Source organism: Papaver somniferum, chromosome 4, assembly GCF_003573695.1.
Source record: "Papaver somniferum cultivar HN1 chromosome 4, ASM357369v1, whole genome shotgun sequence".
NCBI classification, from domain to species: domain Eukaryota; kingdom Viridiplantae; phylum Streptophyta; class Magnoliopsida; order Ranunculales; family Papaveraceae; genus Papaver; species Papaver somniferum.
In genome coordinates, this window is record NC_039361.1 from 61,475,372 (window position 1) to 61,495,925 (window position 20,554).

A 20,554-nucleotide genomic window follows, 5' to 3' on the forward strand; every position below is an offset into this window, starting at 1 on the left:
ATGGCTCCATTTCATTAGTGAATAATGCAACTAGGAGCTTTAAATACTCATTAGGCTCTATACTAGTGAACAATTCATCTAGGAGCTTGAGTTTCAATACAATATGAAGAGCTACATAGGCACTCATTAGATTTTGATATATTCTTCGAATTCCTTACAGAATATAGACATATCAAGGTCTATTACTTCCGGGTCAGGTAGATAGACTTTTACAATTTTTGCCCTAAATTAAAATCCACCATCAACATTAAGTCCCCTGCTTAGCACGTAACAGTGACATTGTTGCGGGGTAAGCACTAGATGGTGACAGACGAAAAACAAAACCAATAAGATGAAGTAGATAGATGTCACCAGAGGTATATCGCTCGGTTTGAATTTCCTTTGCAGTCGTACTGGTGATGCAGCTTTCAATCAGGGGCTACCAACAAATTACCGCTCTTGCTCATCAATGGTAGGAAAAACAAAGCGGCATGTTCGGTCAAGTCTTTGGAGCTCAACTAGATTCTCTGAATCCCGTTCGTATGAGCGAGAGGAAGAAACCCTTTTCGGCTTTAAAATTTCGTCGGGTGTAAAGGGAGCTTACGCTCTTTCCTGTTCTGCACGAACATCAAGACCCACCCATCTTCATGTACACCAAACAACAGCAAGGTAAGTACATCTCGTCTTCGTATTCTTAATGTGAGTGCAATATACACGTTTAATTTGATGTGATTGACTTTATTTGTTAGCAGCGATAGAGCGAGCATCAACAACAACAAAGCAATCTGGGGATATTTACGCTACTAATCCAAGGGGAATTAATGATTCCAAAGACACGCCCAATATGGATGATGGATTCTTAGAAGTGTCCTATACGATTGTTAGGACTCATCTTAATCACGTGACGATTCTTATTCCTAGACCAGAGGGTGTAGAAGCTGTACCATCGATCTTCTCTGGATTGTGTAATTCCTGTCTCCAGCCTCTCGAGTAAATTTCAAAATTTTCCGAACTCCGTTGTGCTCGATTGCAAAAGGCGTTGACTTTAAGTTGTTCGGTGGGCGTATGAGTGGTATCCTCTAGGCAAGGTGGAGGCAGTCCCCAGGGGAAATAGGTTCTGTCAGAGAGGATTGCAGGTGGCGCTCGAGCAGCTACAATGATCTCTAATTCTTCTGATGTACGTGTATGTACATGTTCTGCCCTGTTTGACTGGCTGAATTATCTGGATAGCTTTGAACTGATCTTGCTCAACTTTTTTCGTAGTTTTAATACTTTGAGAAGATGAACGCCCTTGTTGGATTTACATGTATCCGGGATGACGTTGCAGGAAGAACTGAGAGGTAATGGAGGCGACCGACGATTTTGAGGACGTGACTACACCCTCGACCCTCAATTTGATGCTCCTCATGTAAATCACGTGTTAATTGGGGGGTTCAACGTATCAGCGAAGTATGTTGAATTGTACGCCCAAATATTGAAGAAGTATGGACACATTTCCATGACCAAATGTGTAGTATGATCAGGCATGCTGCTTCCGAATGAGTGATCGAATATCGGAAGTATCCTCAAGACATGGGTGTAGAATTCGAATTTAATGTTTCATGGTTATGTGAAGGGATTTCCAAAATCCGAAATTTGCGAACTTAAATGGATAGGATTCCTTCCATGAATCTCATTAATCATAAACCGGAAATTGAGAAACTGTCTCAGGAGTTGAAGTTGAAGCAGGCTACTCTTCGGGGTATAAAAAGTGTTTCTCTAAAAAAGAAGAAATGTTGATGAATGATTTCCCTTGAATGCATTTATTTCCTTCCCAGGACTTTTCCCCTTAGGTGTTTTAGAAAGACCAGACGTTCCTTTGTGGTTTGGTTTGATTTTGAACAGGTAGGCGGCTGCTCTTGAAGAATAGAGGTTTTTGTTTTGTCAAAGAAATAGTGTTTCACCGAAATCTTAACTATGAATGCAAATTGGTGCAAACATTTTGGATGAATTGTAAGTATTGTATGAAAACAAGGGAAATACTAAGGAAATGGCAATATAATGTTTCAGGAACTGACGAGAGCTATCTAGTGTGTATTGCTACTCCTCCCAGTTGTCAGTACTAAGGAGTTTGCGATAGTCACCTTGTTTAATTTCATAAACTAGGTAAGGCTCCTGCTACTTGACCTCTGGACTTCTTATCCTCGATCGAGACTTCTTCTAAACATTTGATAAAATATTGACAGGGACCAGCTTCCTCCTCACATCGCCTAGTCGCAATTGGGTTGACGATCGGATCAAGTCCCCAGTTCTTGATGAGATGAGGATTAACAGACTGTAAAAGAGGTTGTTCGAGAAGACTTACTCGTGCATTTGAGCCTCTGGATATACGATACGGTGCTTCTGGATTTCCTTTCGTAGTCCCTGCGTTAATCAACGCTTTTCCCAACTCGACATCTCTAAGATAAGCAGTGGTTAAGAGTCCCAAGCCGCTTATGCCAATCATGTCTTCCATAAGAGATTTAGGCATGGGGGAAGCTTCATCGATCGAAGGTAGTCGCTTTCCCGATATAACACAATTTAGAGCGACAAAGATATCTTGACGTTGTGCCTTGGAGAAATAGAGAATTTCACACACATGTTTCATGGTTGACTGCACATTTTTGTAGATGGAGTCCCCAGAAAGCATGCAACACCTTCTAATAGGAGGATGGTATTTGTATACTCCTTCAGTGCCTAGTTGAAGTTCCCCTGAGTCGATCTTATCCTGGAAGATGTGCTTCAATTTGTTGCAGTCACTTGTAGGATGGTTGACAAACCTATGGAAACGGCGGTACTTGAGATCTTCCAATTCTTGTTTAGTTGGAGGACGTTTGACACGGTGTAGCTTGATGATGTCATCTTGTATCCAGACCTCCAAGAGTTCAATCACCTCTTCCACTGGAAAGGGAAAATCTGGGAATGGTGGAGTCTCATTTGACCTATGTGCAATGGGAGTAGAACGCTTAGATTGTTGATAGTTGTTCCCCGGATGCTTTCTCTTTCCACCCTCACTAGTGATTAATTGGAGGTTGGGTCTTTTATTGGAAGGATACCTGCTTTCCTGAACATCTTTACGAGTTTCTTCATTCTGTGAAGGTTCAGATCGACTGAGTAAAGCAGCAGTGGATCTCTTAGCAGCTTCTGATGCAATATGGGAATTGATACTTTCCAGGAAGGACGCACATAATAAAATCACCTTTTCATTGCGAGGACTCTGATGAGAACGTGCTAAATCCCACGAGTCTTCTTTCTGAGTTTGAGGAATCATCTCTCGATTTTCATGAGCAGACAAGTTAGGTTGGTGGCTAATTTTCCATTCAACACGATCATAGGCTTCATCTTCCTCACCGGGAATAGGAATATGAGTCTTGGAAGAAGGACTACTACCATCAGTATTGATCCAAAATGGATTGTTGGTGGCGTTTCCTTCAGAATGAATGCGTGTTGGTTCCTTTGATAGTTTATCCGTGGGGACTTTTAAGAGTGCAAGTACTCCGTCCTGCGTCTCGACAATAGTATCTTGATTACTGACAATATCATTCAGGATTTTCATCAAACCATGAATAATTGTTAAATATTGAGACTCCATATCCCCGACAAGAGTTTTAAATAAAAGAACAGATTCATGAATTACATGTGAAGTATTGTCAGTGCTGGGAGAAGTAAAATTGGGATTGAGGGTTTCTGAACCATTCCCAAGATCAACCATATTGAGAAATTTAGGAAATTGAAAACGGGATAAGGAAAATGATTTTTTGCAACCATCACCAATTGTTTGAGGGTAAAAACTGGTTCTGCTGTTTTTGGTAAATTTGGGTGTGTTGATGAGAAACGAACTCGCACCCTAAACAATGCACTGCACGGGAGTACTTTTAGATTCGAGAGATCAATCTGTAAGACTCTAGCCTAAACCAAGAAATGGTCGTTCCAGATTCAATTCGGTCACAAAGTGAAGGAGAAGGGGTTGATCTTAGGTAGGGAAGCGAAGAAGGTGTTTGAGATCAAAATGTTGAATTATGAAGGTATGGCTATTTTATGACTTGTATCAGAATGTGGAACTGGCTTGCAGAATATAAGCTATCAGTTCTTGGTGTTTTCTGGATACTTGTGTTGATAAAACTTGTGTTCTCGTTGTTGAAATAGGTTGAAAACCTATTTATACAAGTCAGTTGAGCGCAACCCTGATCTCGTATGAAGTGGAGGAGGTTAAGTAGTGGAGTAGTGGGGCCATGTAAGAAGTTGTGATCATCGCATGGTCACATATTCGTCAACTACTCTCATCGTTGTCAACCATCCGTCCTTTCCTGACACATTCTCATAACGGGCGCGTTGCACGCCGCACGCTGTAAACCGCCAGACCAATACCCCAGTAAGTATCTCCCAGTTTATGACATGTTTTATGTCTCGAGTAAGTGGGTCAAGTCATGGGAATTTCCGCAAGAATAACATACAATGCTATTAGGTGAAACAACTAAGTTATTTTGTGAGGCCGCCATAAAATATTGTATGTGTTCGATGCATGTAAAGCACCGCTTTTAAGCGAGCAGCTCAAGACAATCGACGTGCATGAAGCATCGTTGTCTTAATGCTTATCAAATAAGTTGCGGAGTGAGCGTCTTAAAATGGCAGCATGTTCGACCACCTTTGGGGTGATCGTTTAAAGGCCGCCTGAATGAGCCATCACTTGTACGATTGCTCTTAATGACAGAGTGGCGGCCAATGATCATTGGGGTACCTCATTGATCGCCTAATATATAATCCAAATTGTCCGACCAAGATGGCAAAGTTGGACGAACGAGATGGTTTGCCGAAGATGTTTGCCGCCGTTGATATAATTTTAGGGTTTAAGGACGTGCGGACGTCCCTTCTTTGGTTAGTCGAATCCAAACACTGGGTGCTAATTCGAACGGACCGATTGGGCATGCGTGGATACGAGCCGCCAGCGTGCATGCCTACATCTCTTGGTCCATCAAAATCGGATCTAGGCCACTCGATTCTGCCGGCAAAGATGAGTGGCCACGATCAATTTGCGACAGAAATATATTGCCGCAAAGCGCGAATTAGGGTTTTGGACAGCCCGACTACTCCAGTTCGATTGAGCAATTCGATGCTTCATTGACTTCCCACAAGTAGGTCGACCGAACACGAATAGAGTTGGGCCAGCGGTGAACTCGTGTGCACTTCCCTGATCGTCCAAGACGCGATCTAAGCCATCCAAACAGGCTGGCTAAGTTGGATGGTCGTGATCGATTTAAGACGCTAATGTACTTCCGCGACCCAAATTAGGGTTTAGAAGCATCACGCCTGCCATAGTTTGGGCAAACGATTTATTTCCTTATGGTCTTTCCGTGGACAAGCCGATCGAGTGGCGAAAATCTGGGCCGCCGATGTGCGTGCTAGCACTTCCCTAATCACTCATGGAGTAATCCAAGCCGTCCAACCAGGCTGGCAAAGTTGGACAGTTGTGACGCTTTTAAGACTGTTTTAGACAGTTTATGCTCGTTCGAGCTTCTTTCAACAGTGTGACCACCCTACTTGGGGTTGGCGTTTGACAACGCTGGGATGCGTTTAAGCAAGGTACGATCAGTTGGGGCGTTGGTGGGCCCGCCGACGGTCATCATGATGGTTACCTATTTCCGCCGGGGCTTGGCCAGGCTTGTTGAATTGTGCGGCCAAATTGTGTGTCCGTGATCGTTTCTGGGACTGATATGGACTGTTTAGATTCCCCTTAAGGAAATTAAACATGTTAGATCACGCCAACTTTTGATTAAAAGGTGTGCGAACGCGCTGATCTCTTTGTCAGAGGGTGGTGTAGCCTATGTGGGTGTTTTCATGCAGGTCTCAATACTGACACTTCGAGAGATTCATGCTACTTCGTTGCGAGTGAACATTAATTGTAATGTCATGCCAATATTGAGAGTTTGGCTGGGGAATATAGCATAGGAAAACACTAGGCAGACCATGCATTAGTGAATAATGCTGGTGCAAGATAAAATTTATAGAACATTTGGGATTGTTGCTACATGCACCATTCTGATTAAATTTTATATACATAAATATATTGAATTTCTCAATACATATATGAGCGAAGAGTCTTAGACACTCAACACTTTTAAATGGCTCTATTTCATTAGTGAATAATACAACTAGGAGCTTTAAATACTCATTAGGATCTATACTAGTGAACATTTCATCTAGGAGCTTGAGTTTCAATACAATATGAAGAGAGGCATAAGCACTCATCAGATTTTGATATATTCTTCAAATTCCTTGCGGAATATAGACATATCAAGGTCTATTACTTCCGGGTCAGGTAGATAGACTTTTACGATTTTCGCCCTAAACTAAAAACCACCATCAACAAAGTGGTACCTTATGTAAATGTGCTTGGTTATTCAATGCTCAACAGGATTCTCAGTTATGTGAATCGCGCTGGAGTTATCACAAAAGATCTTCATTATTATTGAGTCAATTCCATAGTCAGCAAGCATTTGTTTCATCCATAGAAGCTGAGTACAACATGAACCCGCAACAATATATTCTGCTTCACATGTTGAGAGAAATTGTGAATTTTGTTTCTTGCTATATATGCCAAGCAACAAGATTGAATCCTACATAGTATAAACCCCCTGGTGTAGTTTTTCTGTCTTCCACGCATCCTTCCCAATCAGCATCTGAATAGGCAATAAGATCAGTGTTAGTATCAAAAATGTAAGAAAGACCATACCCGACAGTGTGATTAATGTAGCGTATGATCCTTTTTGCAACTGCAAGATGAGACTCTTTCGGATTTGCCTGGAACCTAGCACATCAACCAATACTAAATGCAACATCAGGCCTTGTGGAAGTAAGATATAGAAGACTTCCAATGATAGATCGATAGAGTTTTTGATCCACATTTACACCTTTCTCATCCCGATGAAGTTTACCCGTGGTAGGCATAAGAGTCAGTTTTGGAGTTGACTTATCAAGGTCGAATCTTGAAACAAGATCTTTGGAATATTTTTCTTGAGATAAGTAAATTCCATCATTGTGTTGTTGAATTTGTAAACCCAAAAAGAATTTTAATTCACCAACATTGCTCATTTCAAACTCCTTACCAAGAGAGATTTGGAAATCTTTTGCAAGTTTCTCCGATGTTGATCTGTAGATGATATCATCTACGTAAACTTGAGAAATCACAACATCTTTCCCACTCCACTTGGTAAAAAAGATTTTATCAGCTCCGCCTCTCGAAAAACCTTTCTTAAGAAGAGAATTAGTTAGTTTTTCGAACCAGGCACGAGGTGCTTGTTTTAATCCATACAATGCCTTATTGAGTTTAAGGACATGATCAGGAAAATTAGGGTTTTCGAATCCCTTAGATTGAGCGACATACACTTCTTCCTTTAAATTCCCATTTAGGAAAGCGGCTTTTATGTTTTTTTTTGACGCAAAGGGAAATGTATTGGAAAGAAAACAGCTATTCCATCAAGATAGTGGAAATGCTAAAACTACAAAGTGTGCTCAATTATAGCAGAGACACCGGAAAGTACCAAAGCTTGCAATAAGAAACAAGCCGAAAACATAACAAGTCCTAAGAAAACAGAAAACTTCAAAGGACCTAGGATTCCATCCCAGTTGTGAATCACCTGATTAAGAGAATACCCATCAAAAACTTTTGTACCTACACACCAATTATAAATGAGTAACTTAACCTTCTCAATGATTAGATAAAGTTCAGTATACTTTCCATTGATCTGCCTTCCATTTCTTTCTAACCAAACTGTCCACCAGACAACAAAGGGGATCAAATCCCAAATTTTCCATCTAATATAAAGGTTACTTCCCTTCTTCCTATTCCACTCCCACAAAACATGTCTCACTGAGCCTTGAAAAACCCACTGCAGTTTATAGCCTACAAGAAAATAATTCCAAATAGAAGTTGTAGTCTCACAATGGAGAGAGATGTGATGGTTTGATTCTGCACTCTTTTTGCAAAGCAAGCAGCCATTCACCTGAAAAGAATTCCTCAAAGTATCCATTGTTGTTGCTGCATTATAACACAGTGTCCAAACAAAAAATATAACTTTTTGTGGTATCCTAGGATTCCATAAACTTTTATTTGGAAATGAGATTAAACCATCATTCTCCAGAGATTTATAACACCCTGCAACAGTAAAATTATCACCATATTTCCAAATTCTCTGATCCTCCAGCTCAGAGTTAATAACTGGTAACACTTGCATCACTGAGCAACCTCATCAATTTCAGCATCACTCAAAGCTCTACGGAAATCCAAATTCCACCCTCCATCTTCTGATAGGCAATCCTGAATAGTAGCTTCCTGCATTCTACTAATTTGGTAAAAAGCAGGAAATAAAATCTTCAAAGAAGACCCGTTAACCCACTTATCCTGCCACAACAAAACTCTATCTCCACTATTAATCTGCAGGTTGGTACTGATTTCCACATGATTTTTACACTTCAAAATTCCAGCCCACAAGCTTTTTCCTACAGCCTTTTTATTGTCATTAGGATAAAACGCTAAATGTACGTTCAATTTCCCTTGCAAACAAAGAGAAGTTTTAAGGCCCGATAGTAGCATCAGAGTGGCGCAATGGGGAATTATGGCATACGCGCCCTGGCGCATTAGGCGTAATTTTTTTGATTCGTCACAGTCGGTGTCAAAACATGTTCCGAGATAACTCTAGGGACTGTGCATAATGGACTCGTCAGCGAGTATTTCCTTGAAAGGAAATTGTAAGTTGGAATTGTAGGCCAACTTTTGCGCTAGTTGGAGAGTAGGACAACATTTGCGTGACAAACATAAACTTTGTTAGGGTACTGTACCACTGCTTGTCCTAATTTAGGCACTTGACCACCGGGGACTGTCTGGGGTAGTTGGTTGAAGGTGTGTATGTGGCTTATGTACAAGTAAGCTTCATAGCTTAGTCGGAAGAGCATAAATGATGCTTAGGCCTCATTTATGGTTGCACAACCTTGCCAATGGGGCATATGATGCGTAGGCATCACTATGCCATGTCGCAGACTAAATATGCATCACCTTGATGCATTATGACGGAACAACCTACGCGGACTAGGACACGACCTTGCAACACGAGTTGGCTTAAGTTGCTTGTCTCTTCGAGGATGAACTATGGTCAGTGCTTGATCTCTTTAGAGTAGAGAATTGTTCATAGCAGCCAAAATGAGTTGCAGCATTGTCGGTCTAGCGTGTTGTCGCTCATATCATCTAATTGTGAGATGATTGCGACATATTGAGCCATCATATCATCTGGCTCGGTGATACGATGCAAGAGATGATTGTGGCCATACTTAATGAAGCAAGTTGCATTCCATTCCTTAGATGCTCATACTTCCTATCAAGGATTTTGACGTAAGCATATGTCAATGACGCATTGGACATGGCCAGAAAAGTAAGCAATATCGGTATGCAAGTTAGCGGAACTTGCATAAGCCTAAATAAGCTGGAAATAGGCTTACAATGGCCTATGTGCAAGTCCAGGACATGCCTTATGCATGAACAATGCTTGGAAGCCAATGATGCATGCAAGATGCGTCGGCCTTAGCCTTCAAAGCTTTATGCCCTTGTTTTGTGGTAAGTTGGAACGATGTGGAAATCAAGCTTAGCTCCATCATACTGGTTGAACATGCATTAGGGAGTTATGGCTTGCGCTCCCTAGCACGCTAGACATAATTTATTTCCAGTCTGTCACATCCTGTGTTTTCTTTTCTAGGAAATGATCAGAAAATTATACAGTGTTTATTATTAAGGTAAGGATACTAATCTTTTACTACCTTCGTTATAGGAAAAGTGACACTATCACTTTTTCATTATTAGCTAAAATAAGGCAAATTGAAAAAATAAAAGTGAAAATATCACTTTTTTTGAAACGGAGAGGGTATTTTATTTTAGGGAAAAATATGGTTTGGTCCTTCTTTAGGTGGTCCCATGTCTATTTGGTCCTTTTAAAAATCACTTTTTCCATTTGGTCTATAATTATTTAAAAATATTAAAATATCTAAAGTACCCTTTCTCTCTTTTATTTTTTTTACTCCTCAGGTGAATCATTTTTCTGGTTTTCTTTCTCTTCTTTATTTTCTCTACTAATTTCTCTCTCCTCTTAACCTTAATAGATAAAATTTTAAAAATTAAATATCTCTCAAAATATAAGTCAAAAATTAATAAATTTTATATATTCGGAAAGCCCCCGACGATAGCTTTCCAACGAGTACCATTGTCGCTATGTTTCAGAACTTTTAATTTTTTCTGTATAATAGAAGTTCATATTCGAGAATGAACACTATTTTATAACATGGTAGTTCATTCTAGTTTTAACATTTCATTTCGTAGAGTGAACTCGTATACACTAGCAATTTATTTTGTAGAATAAACTCATAGTAATTGTTCAATTTGAAGAATGAAGTCGCAATGGTAGTTCATTATTATAGTTCATATTGAAGAATGAACTCGTGATAGATGTTCTTAATTTCGAATGAACTCATAATAGTTGTTCATATTGTAGGATTGATAATTCATGTTGTAAAATGAACTCGTAATAGTAATTAAGAATGGTAGTTCATGTTGTAGAATGAACTCGTAATAGTTGTTCATCATGGTAGTTTATTTTATAAAATGAACTCGTAAACGGTAGTTCATATCGTAGAATGAACCCGTGACAGGTGTTCATATTGTATAATGAACTCGTAATAATAGTTCATTATACCAGTTCATTTTGTAGAATGAAGTTGTATGGTAGTTCATTTTGTAGAATGAACTCGTATGTTATTTAATCCGAAGAGTTCACTTTTTGGAATGAACTAACTAGCATGATAGTTCATTAAAGTAGTTGATTTTGTAGAATGAACTCGTATAATAGTTCATTAAAGTAGTTCATTTTGTAGAATGAACTCGTATAATAATTCATTTTATAGCTAAAAAATAAGGCAAAAATTAAAAGCTTCGAAACATAGCGACAATGATATTCGTTGGAAAGCTATCGTTGAGAGCTTTCCGAATATATAAAATTTATCATTTTTGGATATATGGTTCAAAAGATATTTAAGCTTTAAGTTTTTATTTATTTATTTTTATTAAGAGAGAGAAAAAAGAAAAAAAAAAGGTATTTTTGTCACTATCAAAAGAATGTGACATCATCCCGCGTGGATATTGTCCACTCTACGACCAAACAATAATTTTTTGGACCAAATAATAATTTATATTTTTAAAAAGGACCAAACAGACAGTTGACTGGATCAACTAAACCAAACTAACTTTAATATATTATTTTTAGGACCAATTGGTATTTTCTACTTTATTTTATCTCTATACCAATATTTGATTCACTTATTCTCAAAAATATTAATCGCATAACTCCGGACATTCTTTACTTTACACATGTCTACACGGCTTTTACTATACGTAGTTTCTATACCATTGATGATGTATGTGTTTGTTGCCAAGACGGTGTAGTGCGTGCATCTAGAAGTGGGAGTTTTTTTTACAACAGACTCAAATTAAAGTAGATGAACCATTTAGGTACCCGAAGCAGAGACTGTACATGTGCCTCCACCTCGAATGTGCGGTTCTCTTTCCTGGTACTAAAATGTTGGGCTGGTGTATCAAAACTCTCAGCTTGTCGTTCTTCGACCTTTCATATTCATAGGAATTTAAAATACACCTCGTAGGCACCGGATCTCACAGAAGGCGGGAAAAACACTCCAAAATCCAGAATTCTAAAATTCGAATAGGCGAGAGAGTGAAAAAGTGGAAGGATAATTCTTTAGATCTATTAGAATGGAAGGTACAGAGAGTGAAAAAGTTTTCGAAGAATTGAATCTGAATCCTCAGCTCTTCGTTAATGAAGTCATTAATAGAATTGACGATACAGTCGACGGGGCTTTCGAGTTTTTCCAAGAGTAAGTATTTCTCTCCTTCCCCATCTCATCTTGTATTCAATTATTTTACTTTTTCTTTCTGGGTTTCCCCAATTTTACCTTGTAAATGAAAACCCTAATTTTGTTTTTGTTGTTATTTACAGAGAGGCACTGAAGCTTGTGACGGAAGATGAATCAGATGAGCTAAAGAAGGTAATTCGGTGAAGGATGCTAGAGACGTTTTGTTTTTATTTTATGCTAAGACAAAAATTTGTGGAGTTTATCATTTTTGAAAATTTAGGGTTTAGGGTATTGAAATTGGATGTGTTTTTGTGGAGTTTATCTATTTTGTTTGCTGTTGCTTGAAAATAGAGTGGGTTATTGCGTTTGTTTAGTTCAACAATGGATATTTGTTTTCAAGTTTGATAATATTGTTCCAATGAAGTGAAAATGTGTAATACCAAATCTGACGAAAAAGCACAACCAATATAATTCTGGAAAATTAAATGAAGCATATTTGGAAATCCTAAATCATTTACTTAAAGAGTCATGATTTTGAGTTGTCTCAACTGAACCTGACCTGATCGATGATCAATTTTAGCGTTTTCAATATTTTTTTCATGCTCTATGGTTAAAGGTGTGAAACCCTAATGTTTTGTCTAGTTTGGGAAATGGTGTTTGTGTTGTCCTTATGGAAAATGCATCGCACGTTCTACTTGTTAAACATACTGTGGTTTGTTTGTAGGGCATCTCTTCTATCCGCAGTGTTGTTCAAGGGGCTTTAGACAAACAGATAAATTTGTGGGAGAAATACTGTCTTCGACATTGTTTTGTTGTTCCTGAAGGATTCACATTGAACAGAGCTGTAAGTAAGATGTTTATCGAACTATGTTTACTCTATCATAGGCATTGATGCTACATGATTCTCACTCTAGTTCGGCTGATTTTTTTTTTTTCCCGTTAAACAGAACACTTCTGGTGACTCTTTGATGGAAGACAATCTACTTGCTGATGCAGACTTAGACGATCAGTTGAACTCCGTGAGGGAGAAGCTTCATGCGGTAAGAAATAGATCAACTTGATTTGTGGTCAGTCACTGTTGCATGTTGATTGCTTTCATGCGTTAAAGACTCCTAACTATTTGCATTCAGGCTGGAAAAGAGTCAGCTGAGCTGCAGAGGGAGCTCCATGGATTAAAGCTCCAGAACGATTTAAGCCAAAAAAATTCTGAGGCAGTTACAGAGGCTTTGCAACCATATGAACAAAATTCTGTTCATGCATCGTTCAAAGGTATTTGTTACTTTGGAATTGGTATTTTAAATCTCTCTAGTAGGTGGTTTTAAGAGAAATAAATGAAAGAATCTGCACTAGTCATTTCAGTTGCAGCCTTTTGCAACATGTATCTTTTAACAAGTAAAAATCATTTCTTTAGAATTTACCATTACCATCCACAGGTTAATTTTTTGAAGAATGACAATAGCCCATCTTGTTAATCATACTGAAAATATCTCTGTCAACTAATATGGTGGCAAAGCATAACTTATTTGCAGTTATAATGAATTCACTTTATTCTACTCATACCTTTGTATTGGAGAAATACAAATTGACTATGTTTTGTTGTCTTAGAGATGGTTAGAGCAGCAGCAACACTCCATGAGAAATTGGCAAAAATGAATGCGAAAAGAAGGGAGGAATTTGAACGCATTAGGAAAGAGCAGCGTAAGGGTGAAGAATTTAATGCAATAACTTTTGACTCAACAGAAGGACAGTATATGATGCAGCAGCAGAGTAAAGGTGGAAACTTAACTGCGTTAACTTGTTGTCTTACATATTAAATGGAAGATTATATATTCTTACATATTGCATTGCAGAAAATAGGATACTGAAGTGTACTTTTTTATTTTCCTTTTTAGGTCTCCCAGCAGTGGATTTACAACTTCTTGGAGATTTTATTGCTGATTTTACGAACATCTGAACAGTTCTAGAACTTGCCGTATATTGCATGTATGTTTCTCCCTGATGAAAATCATGATTCATTAATAATGATAATCACTACAGGTGTTAACTGGAACCATGGTGCTGATATTTTAAAAGGTTTTGCCACTAAATTCCTTTAGGATTTAGTTGTTTATAGGATAATTGTCCTTGTACATGGGTACAGATATTATGAATTGGTTTGGTAGGGAAATTTGTGATGAGAAGTCTTTTGCTAAAAATCTGAACTTTATGAGCTGACTCTTTTAAGCAGACTATGCCAGAGTAGTAGTAAAGTATGTTTGATGTTCCTGCCTTTTTGGATGCTTCATCTGTAAGGATACTATCTCAAACATTTGAAACTCTTTGGTGCTTTAATGAATAGTTGATTTTACCAGAATTATTAACAGATGATATTTGAATTTAAGATTTTGTTTTTGTGAATCGGGTCTATATTAAAGAACTAAAACAAGAATAGCAGGAAACTACCAGGCTGGTTCTTGCAGAATAGAAAGACTAGACTCTGTTGTTTGCTAGTATGTACCATTTTGATAATGTAATCAACAGACATCATCTTTATAAACCAAAACAGAGAGCTGAAGGGCAAGATTTGAGAAACCTGACGAAATTTATTGAAGCTTATCTAAGATAAAAGCAGAAATTCCTGCTTGGATAGCACGTTAGAAGTAGCTTGCTGAAAAAGTCAGGAGTCGGTTTGGCTGCCAAATTTCAAAACGATTTTTAGAAGTCGAAAAATTAACTTTTCGTGAAGCAAAATAGTTTTGCTTCTGACTTCGACTTCTGGAGAAGTCAGAAGCAGATTTATATCAAAATGCGCTAGACTCCAAAATTTCTGATGTAGTGAAGATTTTGGAGCCTCCTTTGCCAACTATTGCTATCCCTTGAAGAGAAAGGGAAACCTAATGCTATCCCTCGAAGGGAAAGGGAAACCCAAAAAGTTATCACGCTCTTCCAACAGGTTCATCTTTCAAAATAGATGTAGTGAAGATTCTGCCTCAACTCAATCTCAAAATAAATGTTGTTCTTCACATAACTCAATCTCAAAAAAAAAAAAAATCTATTTTATGAGTTTATTATTGGACACCATGACATCAACATATAAGAAAAGAAACTTCCTTCTTCTTTTTCCTTTTGCAACATAATAAACTCAATAAAAACTTTGGCCTTGAAGCAATCTAAAGAGACTGAAAACCTAGGAAACAAAAAAACATCATAACAGAACTTGGACTTGTTTTTATTGAATCGTCCATTTGATTAAGTTTATTTCTTCATTCCAGTTGCTTCTTTCACAGAATCAGCAGCTCCTTGTGCCTTTTCCTTCATTTGCTGACCGGCCTACATTTCATGCGCACAATGCAAAATTAAAAGAAAAGGATAAGTAAATTTAAATACAAGTTTTCCACGAAGTTAAATGCGTATTACAAACACGAGGGGAGTCCATTGGCGAGCTTGACCACGGTAAGTTCCCCCTCGAATTAAGATGGTTGGTTGAATTAATAACCTGTTGGCACGATTCCTTTGCAGATTGCATATCCCCGGATGCCTTGTCCACCATTTGATCCTTCTTTATCTATACATAATTTTTTTTATGAGATAGATCAATGATGTTATTTTCAAGTTGAGCAGACAATTCCTATCAGATAGAGAGAGACATTTACCTCAGCCTGGCCCTTGGCCTCACCAGCATTGTAGCTCATTCTCTGAGAGTTATCTGCCATCTTTCGTTCTTTCTTTCTTCTGATCTCTCACAAACGTAATGAATCTGAATGAAAATTCTTATTTGATGGGGGTAGAAAACTCGATCACGGTCAAGTGAATTTATACTAGTAGTTTTTTTTTTTTAACTCTACATTTTCCCACATACGTCCTTCATCAGTTAGTCATGTGTAAAACTAGTATATTTTTACACATGAGTGCCTACCTTACTCTCCCTTCTCTGATCTTTCGTTGTATCTTTCCCTCTTTTTTTTTTTTTTTAAACATTTCTATTTTCAAAAAAGAAACTAATCTTTTTCTCTTCTTGCCTACGTCCGCAGTCCCCACCAGAAATCTCTAAATAGTTATTGAGCTTGTTAATGCACTGCCCGTCATGTATAAAGGAACCAGCCCAATGGGACCGACCACACGTTGGAGTCCTGAGTCCCTTTCCTTTTTCCCGCTTTGGGAATTTTTCCCTCCAGCATCACCAAAGACTCTCCCGGAAATGAGAGTCTAATTCAGGAATTAGGATACGAATTAGAGTGGGAAACAAAAGAAAGAGTCCAAGAAAATGCTAGTAATGTGAAACCAGGTAGGCACATGCATGATTTAACTCACAAGAAGCAGAAACACACAGAAGCATTTATTAATCATAATACCATTCTCCTTCTCCACTGCAACTACTTTGAAAACTTTTGATCTTTGGTTCTTCATCTTCTTCTTCTTCTTGGTTTGGGATTTTCACTTATCTCTTCTACTTTGGTGCGTATGTTCTTCTCAATATCCTTTTTGGTGTGGTTAAAATCAAGGTATATGGTTTTAGTCTCCAGTGTTTCTGATTGTATATACAGATTTGGGGGTTTAATTTTTTTCTCTTTAGAGTCTCTACAATGATGTTGGTCCTAGTGTACTTTCATCAAAATTATTCTGTGATTTCTGTTAGTAGAATTGGGTATTTAGTACTGGTTGGGGTTTTGTTTCATTGGGGATTATTATTGCTACATCGTTTGTTGTTTGTGTTGAAGATTCGGAACAGAATAATTTCAAAGATTTGTATTAGTATTATTGTTGGGTTAGACTGTATGTTTATGAAGAGTACTTGAGCTAGATTTGTCAAAAAAGAATTCTGTTTCATCTGTAAAATAATGTATTTTGATATAAGGCTCCTTTACTGACACCTTATCTTGTTTGATCTTTTTGCTATAGTTTAAAGATCGAGAATGGACAACAATGGAGAACCAGCTTCTAATAACAATGGAGAACCAGCTGCTAATAACAATTCAAGGTATGACATTTTCAAGAATTTCAATTTTCAAGAAACTAGAAATGCATCATTGAGAGGAAGACAGGACAATGTTATTATGCAGTAATGTTATGTTTGTTAGTGATTCATTGGCGGTGCTGATAGTCTATCTTTTTTGTAAAAGCCTAAATTGAATTGGTTGTTTCTTATGAGATGTTTTCCTCATTACTCGCATGATTGCATATCTTGCTTTTTGTAATTTTGATTGTTTCAGTTTCTGTAACTTGGTATTATCTAGACTTTATATTACGTTTCTTAAGTTTGTGTACGCTGAAACGATATAACTAGATGAGAAGTGAGTTCATATGTTAGTTAGGTGTTAGGTTTTTTGTTAAACTTGTCTAATTGCATAATGGTTTTCTAATTGTTTTACTTTCTATTTGAAGTGTACCGGCTTCTATTTGGACTCAAGAGAAATGGTTTCAGAAGTTTAGTGATTTGCAGAAATTTGCTATTCGTGTTATATACTTGTCAGCTTGGATCCTCCTTGTGGGTCTACTTGTGGCAAAACACTACCACCCATCACCCAGTTGCCTTGTAGGAAGTGATCAACCTGATGAAATGTTTGCAAAAGGATCAGTGTCAATGATGTTTCTTATTGTTGCCGCCGTTGTGCTGAACATGAAGCAACGCATCAGAGGATTGTCAGCATTGCAGCTGGCACGTTTGAGATCGAAGCTCGAATGGATACTTCACGTGCGCTATTGTTGTCGTAGTAGGAGTCACATCTACGGGTTTTACTATGCTGGACGGTGCTCAGATCCTTTTTGGCGCGTGGAGATGTCGTGCACCATCTACCATTGCTTTTATGGGTCTGTCTGCCTTCTTCACAGTGGTTGCCGATATTTACTTACTTGTTTTTATCTGTTATATGTGATTTGCGCCCTATAGGTGCTTTACAAGTATCTGTTTGGATTGCTTACTTGTTTTTATAGACAAAGAAGACACAGATGTTTATTGAGTGTAATAGCTAGTGACACTTTGTGGGATCCTGGTTATATCTGACAATGGATGTTTAAATCTAATAGAGTTAAATTGCTGGGTTTCTCTTGATTCCTTTTATCTCTAGTCAAGTTGTTTGATGGGCAATTGATAATTGATTCTATTTACGATTTCGCCTGCTCTTCCCTATTTGGTGTTTATGAGCATACTGTGAGCAGCATCTCATATTGACAGTATTTTCTATTATGCATGTCTTTGAGAAAAGAAAAAAATCCTAAACATTTGAATTAAGCTAAACTGTGCTCTTTATGTCGTGCCAGGAGAGCCAGCACCAAGAAATATATCCAGGGATAGAACTGCAGAATAACCCAAAACGTGGAGAGAGAAAATAGAGAGACTGGGGATGCAGCTGGAACTAAAACTTTTATGAGTTTATTGGACTTCAATACAAGAAAAGAAACCTCCTGCTTCTTCTTCTTCTTTGCAACATTGATAAATTCAATCATAATTTTAGCCTAAAAGCAACATTGGACTTGTTTTTATTTCTTCATTCCAGTTGCTTCTTTCACAGTATCAGCAGCTCCTTGTGCCTTTTCCTTCAGATACTTCTAAAGCACAAGGAGCTGCTGATAAATTCAATCATAATTTTAGCCTAAAAGCAACATTGACCCGTTTGAACCATTCCAGACTACTTCAGTTTCTTCAAACCATAAATATTGCCATTTGACTTTTCTCGGCAAAGTCCTAACCTGTTGGAGCAACCAATAATTTCAGCAGGCCTGTACTGCATGCCATGTTGAATGTTGAGCTGAAATAATCCCTTGAACTGCAAAATAAAGGAAGCATTCATGACTCGAGCTGCATTCCACATAGGTATCTAGGAATAGACATAATGAAATTATCAGCAAAGGACAAATGTTTTGGGGGAGAGTGAAGTATGGATATAGATGTTAGTGCTTCTCGATCCCACGAAAAATAATATTTGATATGTTTGACATTTATTACTAATCCAGATGACGCAGATAATGATTATGTATTTGTGAGCCAACGTCATTTATCTCATCAGGTGCAAATCTGCAAAGGTTTCATAGTACAAACGGGAGGTGGGTTCAATCAGAGGTGGTTCATAATTAAAGCACCCTACAGTAGTAATCTGACACAAAGTAGAAGTATATCACGGGTCATTTTTCTCAAAAATAATGTAATACATTATGCAATAAGAAAGGAACTAAGCGATTACACCTACACATCCCAGGACATTAATGTTATTATCATCAGAAATAAGTGAGGACCGTAACACTTCAAGATTACTAATTGAAACCAAGCAAACTGAAATATAAGGCATTAACGTATATGAATACGTAAATCAGTTGAACTGATAACAAATCTCATTAAGGTTCATTTACCATCTAACCGGAATCTTGATGTGAAAAAACACAGTATATGAGGTCAAACATTTAGTATCACTGTTAATGCCCAAAATGGAAATGCCTAAAGATGGTCTGTTAGTGTAACATGAGTGTACAATTCTTCAAGTTAGCGCTTCTACCAGTGACGCGAAAACAAAGATATGGAAACCAATTCTTCAAATCTATGAGACATCAGTTCAGGAATCTATTACATACCCATAGCTCTTTTTGTAGGTCCCAAATAACCTTTAAAATCATGCATCCCAAGCAGTCCAGTAAGATATCTTCAGTCTATATTTTCTCTTCATTCTTCTCTCAATATTAGAGGACTTGCATGTAGTGTGGTCATTCATATACCTCATTATCCTCAAAGAAACACATCTTTTGCATTGACCATAGGATTTTTCAAACCTACAAACACAATAACTTAGTGTCAGCAACTATAATACAGAACCATAAAAATCCAAACACTTCTCAAGCACATAAACTCATAAACTCAGCAACATAACAAAATCCATAGGTTTATATTTTCCATCCCCATTTTCCCATTTATCACAGTTTGAGAAAAACAGGGCAACCATATTTTGCGGTTTAAAAAAAAAGGTTAAATAGTAAACATGGAACACTTCCTTTTATCAATTACAGAAATAAACCTTAAATTTTGGTTTCAATTAAACCCTAAATTACAATTTCAATTCCAATTGCAGAAGTAAACCGTAAATTTGGTTTCAATGAAACCCTAAATTACAATTGCAATTTCCAAATCACAAATTGACACAACACACAATGCAATTCAAACAAAATAAAGGATTGAGTTATATTTACTTACTTGTTTCGACGATCAAATCAACCCGAATCGTCTTCTTCTTCAACTTTCCTCGTCTGGAACTGTTTCTCAATCATTTTCTCGAGCTTTTAATCACGGCAACAGTTCATGAGCTGTTAATATTAACGTTAGAATCGATCCGAGAACAACACCTTGCTTGATCTTCTCTTTTTTTTCTTCCCTTTTTCTCTTCTCTCGTCCGTTTTCGTTTTTCTCTACAGATCCAGAAAAAAAATGAAAATGAAAAATATGTTCGAGCCTTGTGAGATTTTAGGGCATAATTCCCACACGTGGTACTCACGTGTTTCACGTCCTTCTCTTAGTCCGTTGGATTAATTACTCGCATACGTGGCAAGATCTTAAGGGATGTGGGTACTTTTGTCTTTTTCTAACACGTGAGAACTCGCACATGTGTAGTTAACCGGTATTTCTAACAGTGGAGCAGTTTTCCAACTTTTCTTAACGTTGGGACAGTTCTCCAAGATTACACCCTGAATTGGG

The 20,554-nt window shown here is 37.7% G+C and overlaps 3 protein-coding genes and 1 long non-coding RNA gene across 5 annotated transcripts; 2 read left to right on the forward strand and 2 right to left on the reverse strand.

Annotated features, from left to right (window-relative positions):
- Positions 1-11,579: 11,579 nt before the first annotated feature.
- On the forward strand, positions 11,580-14,096 carry LOC113273928 (protein MIS12 homolog). The gene is made up of 7 exons (XM_026523493.1): positions 11,580-11,922; positions 12,045-12,093; positions 12,626-12,745; positions 12,849-12,941; positions 13,032-13,170; positions 13,507-13,674; positions 13,794-14,096. The coding sequence occupies exons 1-7, from the start codon at positions 11,801-11,803 to the stop codon at positions 13,853-13,855; spliced, it is 753 nt and encodes a 250-aa protein (XP_026379278.1). The 5' UTR covers positions 11,580-11,800; the 3' UTR covers positions 13,856-14,096.
- A 1,039-nt stretch (positions 14,097-15,135) lies between these two features.
- On the reverse strand, positions 15,136-15,593 carry LOC113273929 (stress-induced protein KIN2-like). Its single transcript, XM_026523494.1, has 3 exons — positions 15,534-15,593; positions 15,377-15,445; positions 15,136-15,210 (listed from the first exon to the last, which is right to left on the reverse strand). The coding sequence occupies exons 1-3, from the start codon at positions 15,591-15,593 to the stop codon at positions 15,136-15,138; spliced, it is 204 nt and encodes a 67-aa protein (XP_026379279.1).
- A 603-nt stretch (positions 15,594-16,196) lies between these two features.
- On the forward strand, positions 16,197-17,911 carry LOC113273930. Of its 2 annotated transcripts, none has more exons than XM_026523495.1 (3): positions 16,197-16,382; positions 16,780-16,858; positions 17,263-17,911. In XM_026523495.1, the coding sequence occupies exons 2-3, from the start codon at positions 16,794-16,796 to the stop codon at positions 17,765-17,767; spliced, it is 570 nt and encodes a 189-aa protein (XP_026379280.1). In that variant the 5' UTR covers positions 16,197-16,382; positions 16,780-16,793; the 3' UTR covers positions 17,768-17,911. The 2 variants fall into 2 exon arrangements, with proteins under 2 accessions (XP_026379280.1, XP_026379282.1); XM_026523497.1 differs by having other exon boundaries at positions 16,197-16,335.
- A 311-nt stretch (positions 17,912-18,222) lies between these two features.
- Positions 18,223-20,271, reverse strand: LOC113273931. The gene is made up of 3 exons (XR_003322677.1): positions 20,057-20,271; positions 19,444-19,638; positions 18,223-18,644 (listed from the first exon to the last, which is right to left on the reverse strand). It is a non-coding gene; the product is annotated as an uncharacterized LOC113273931 (long non-coding RNA).
- Positions 20,272-20,554: the final 283 nt, after the last annotated feature.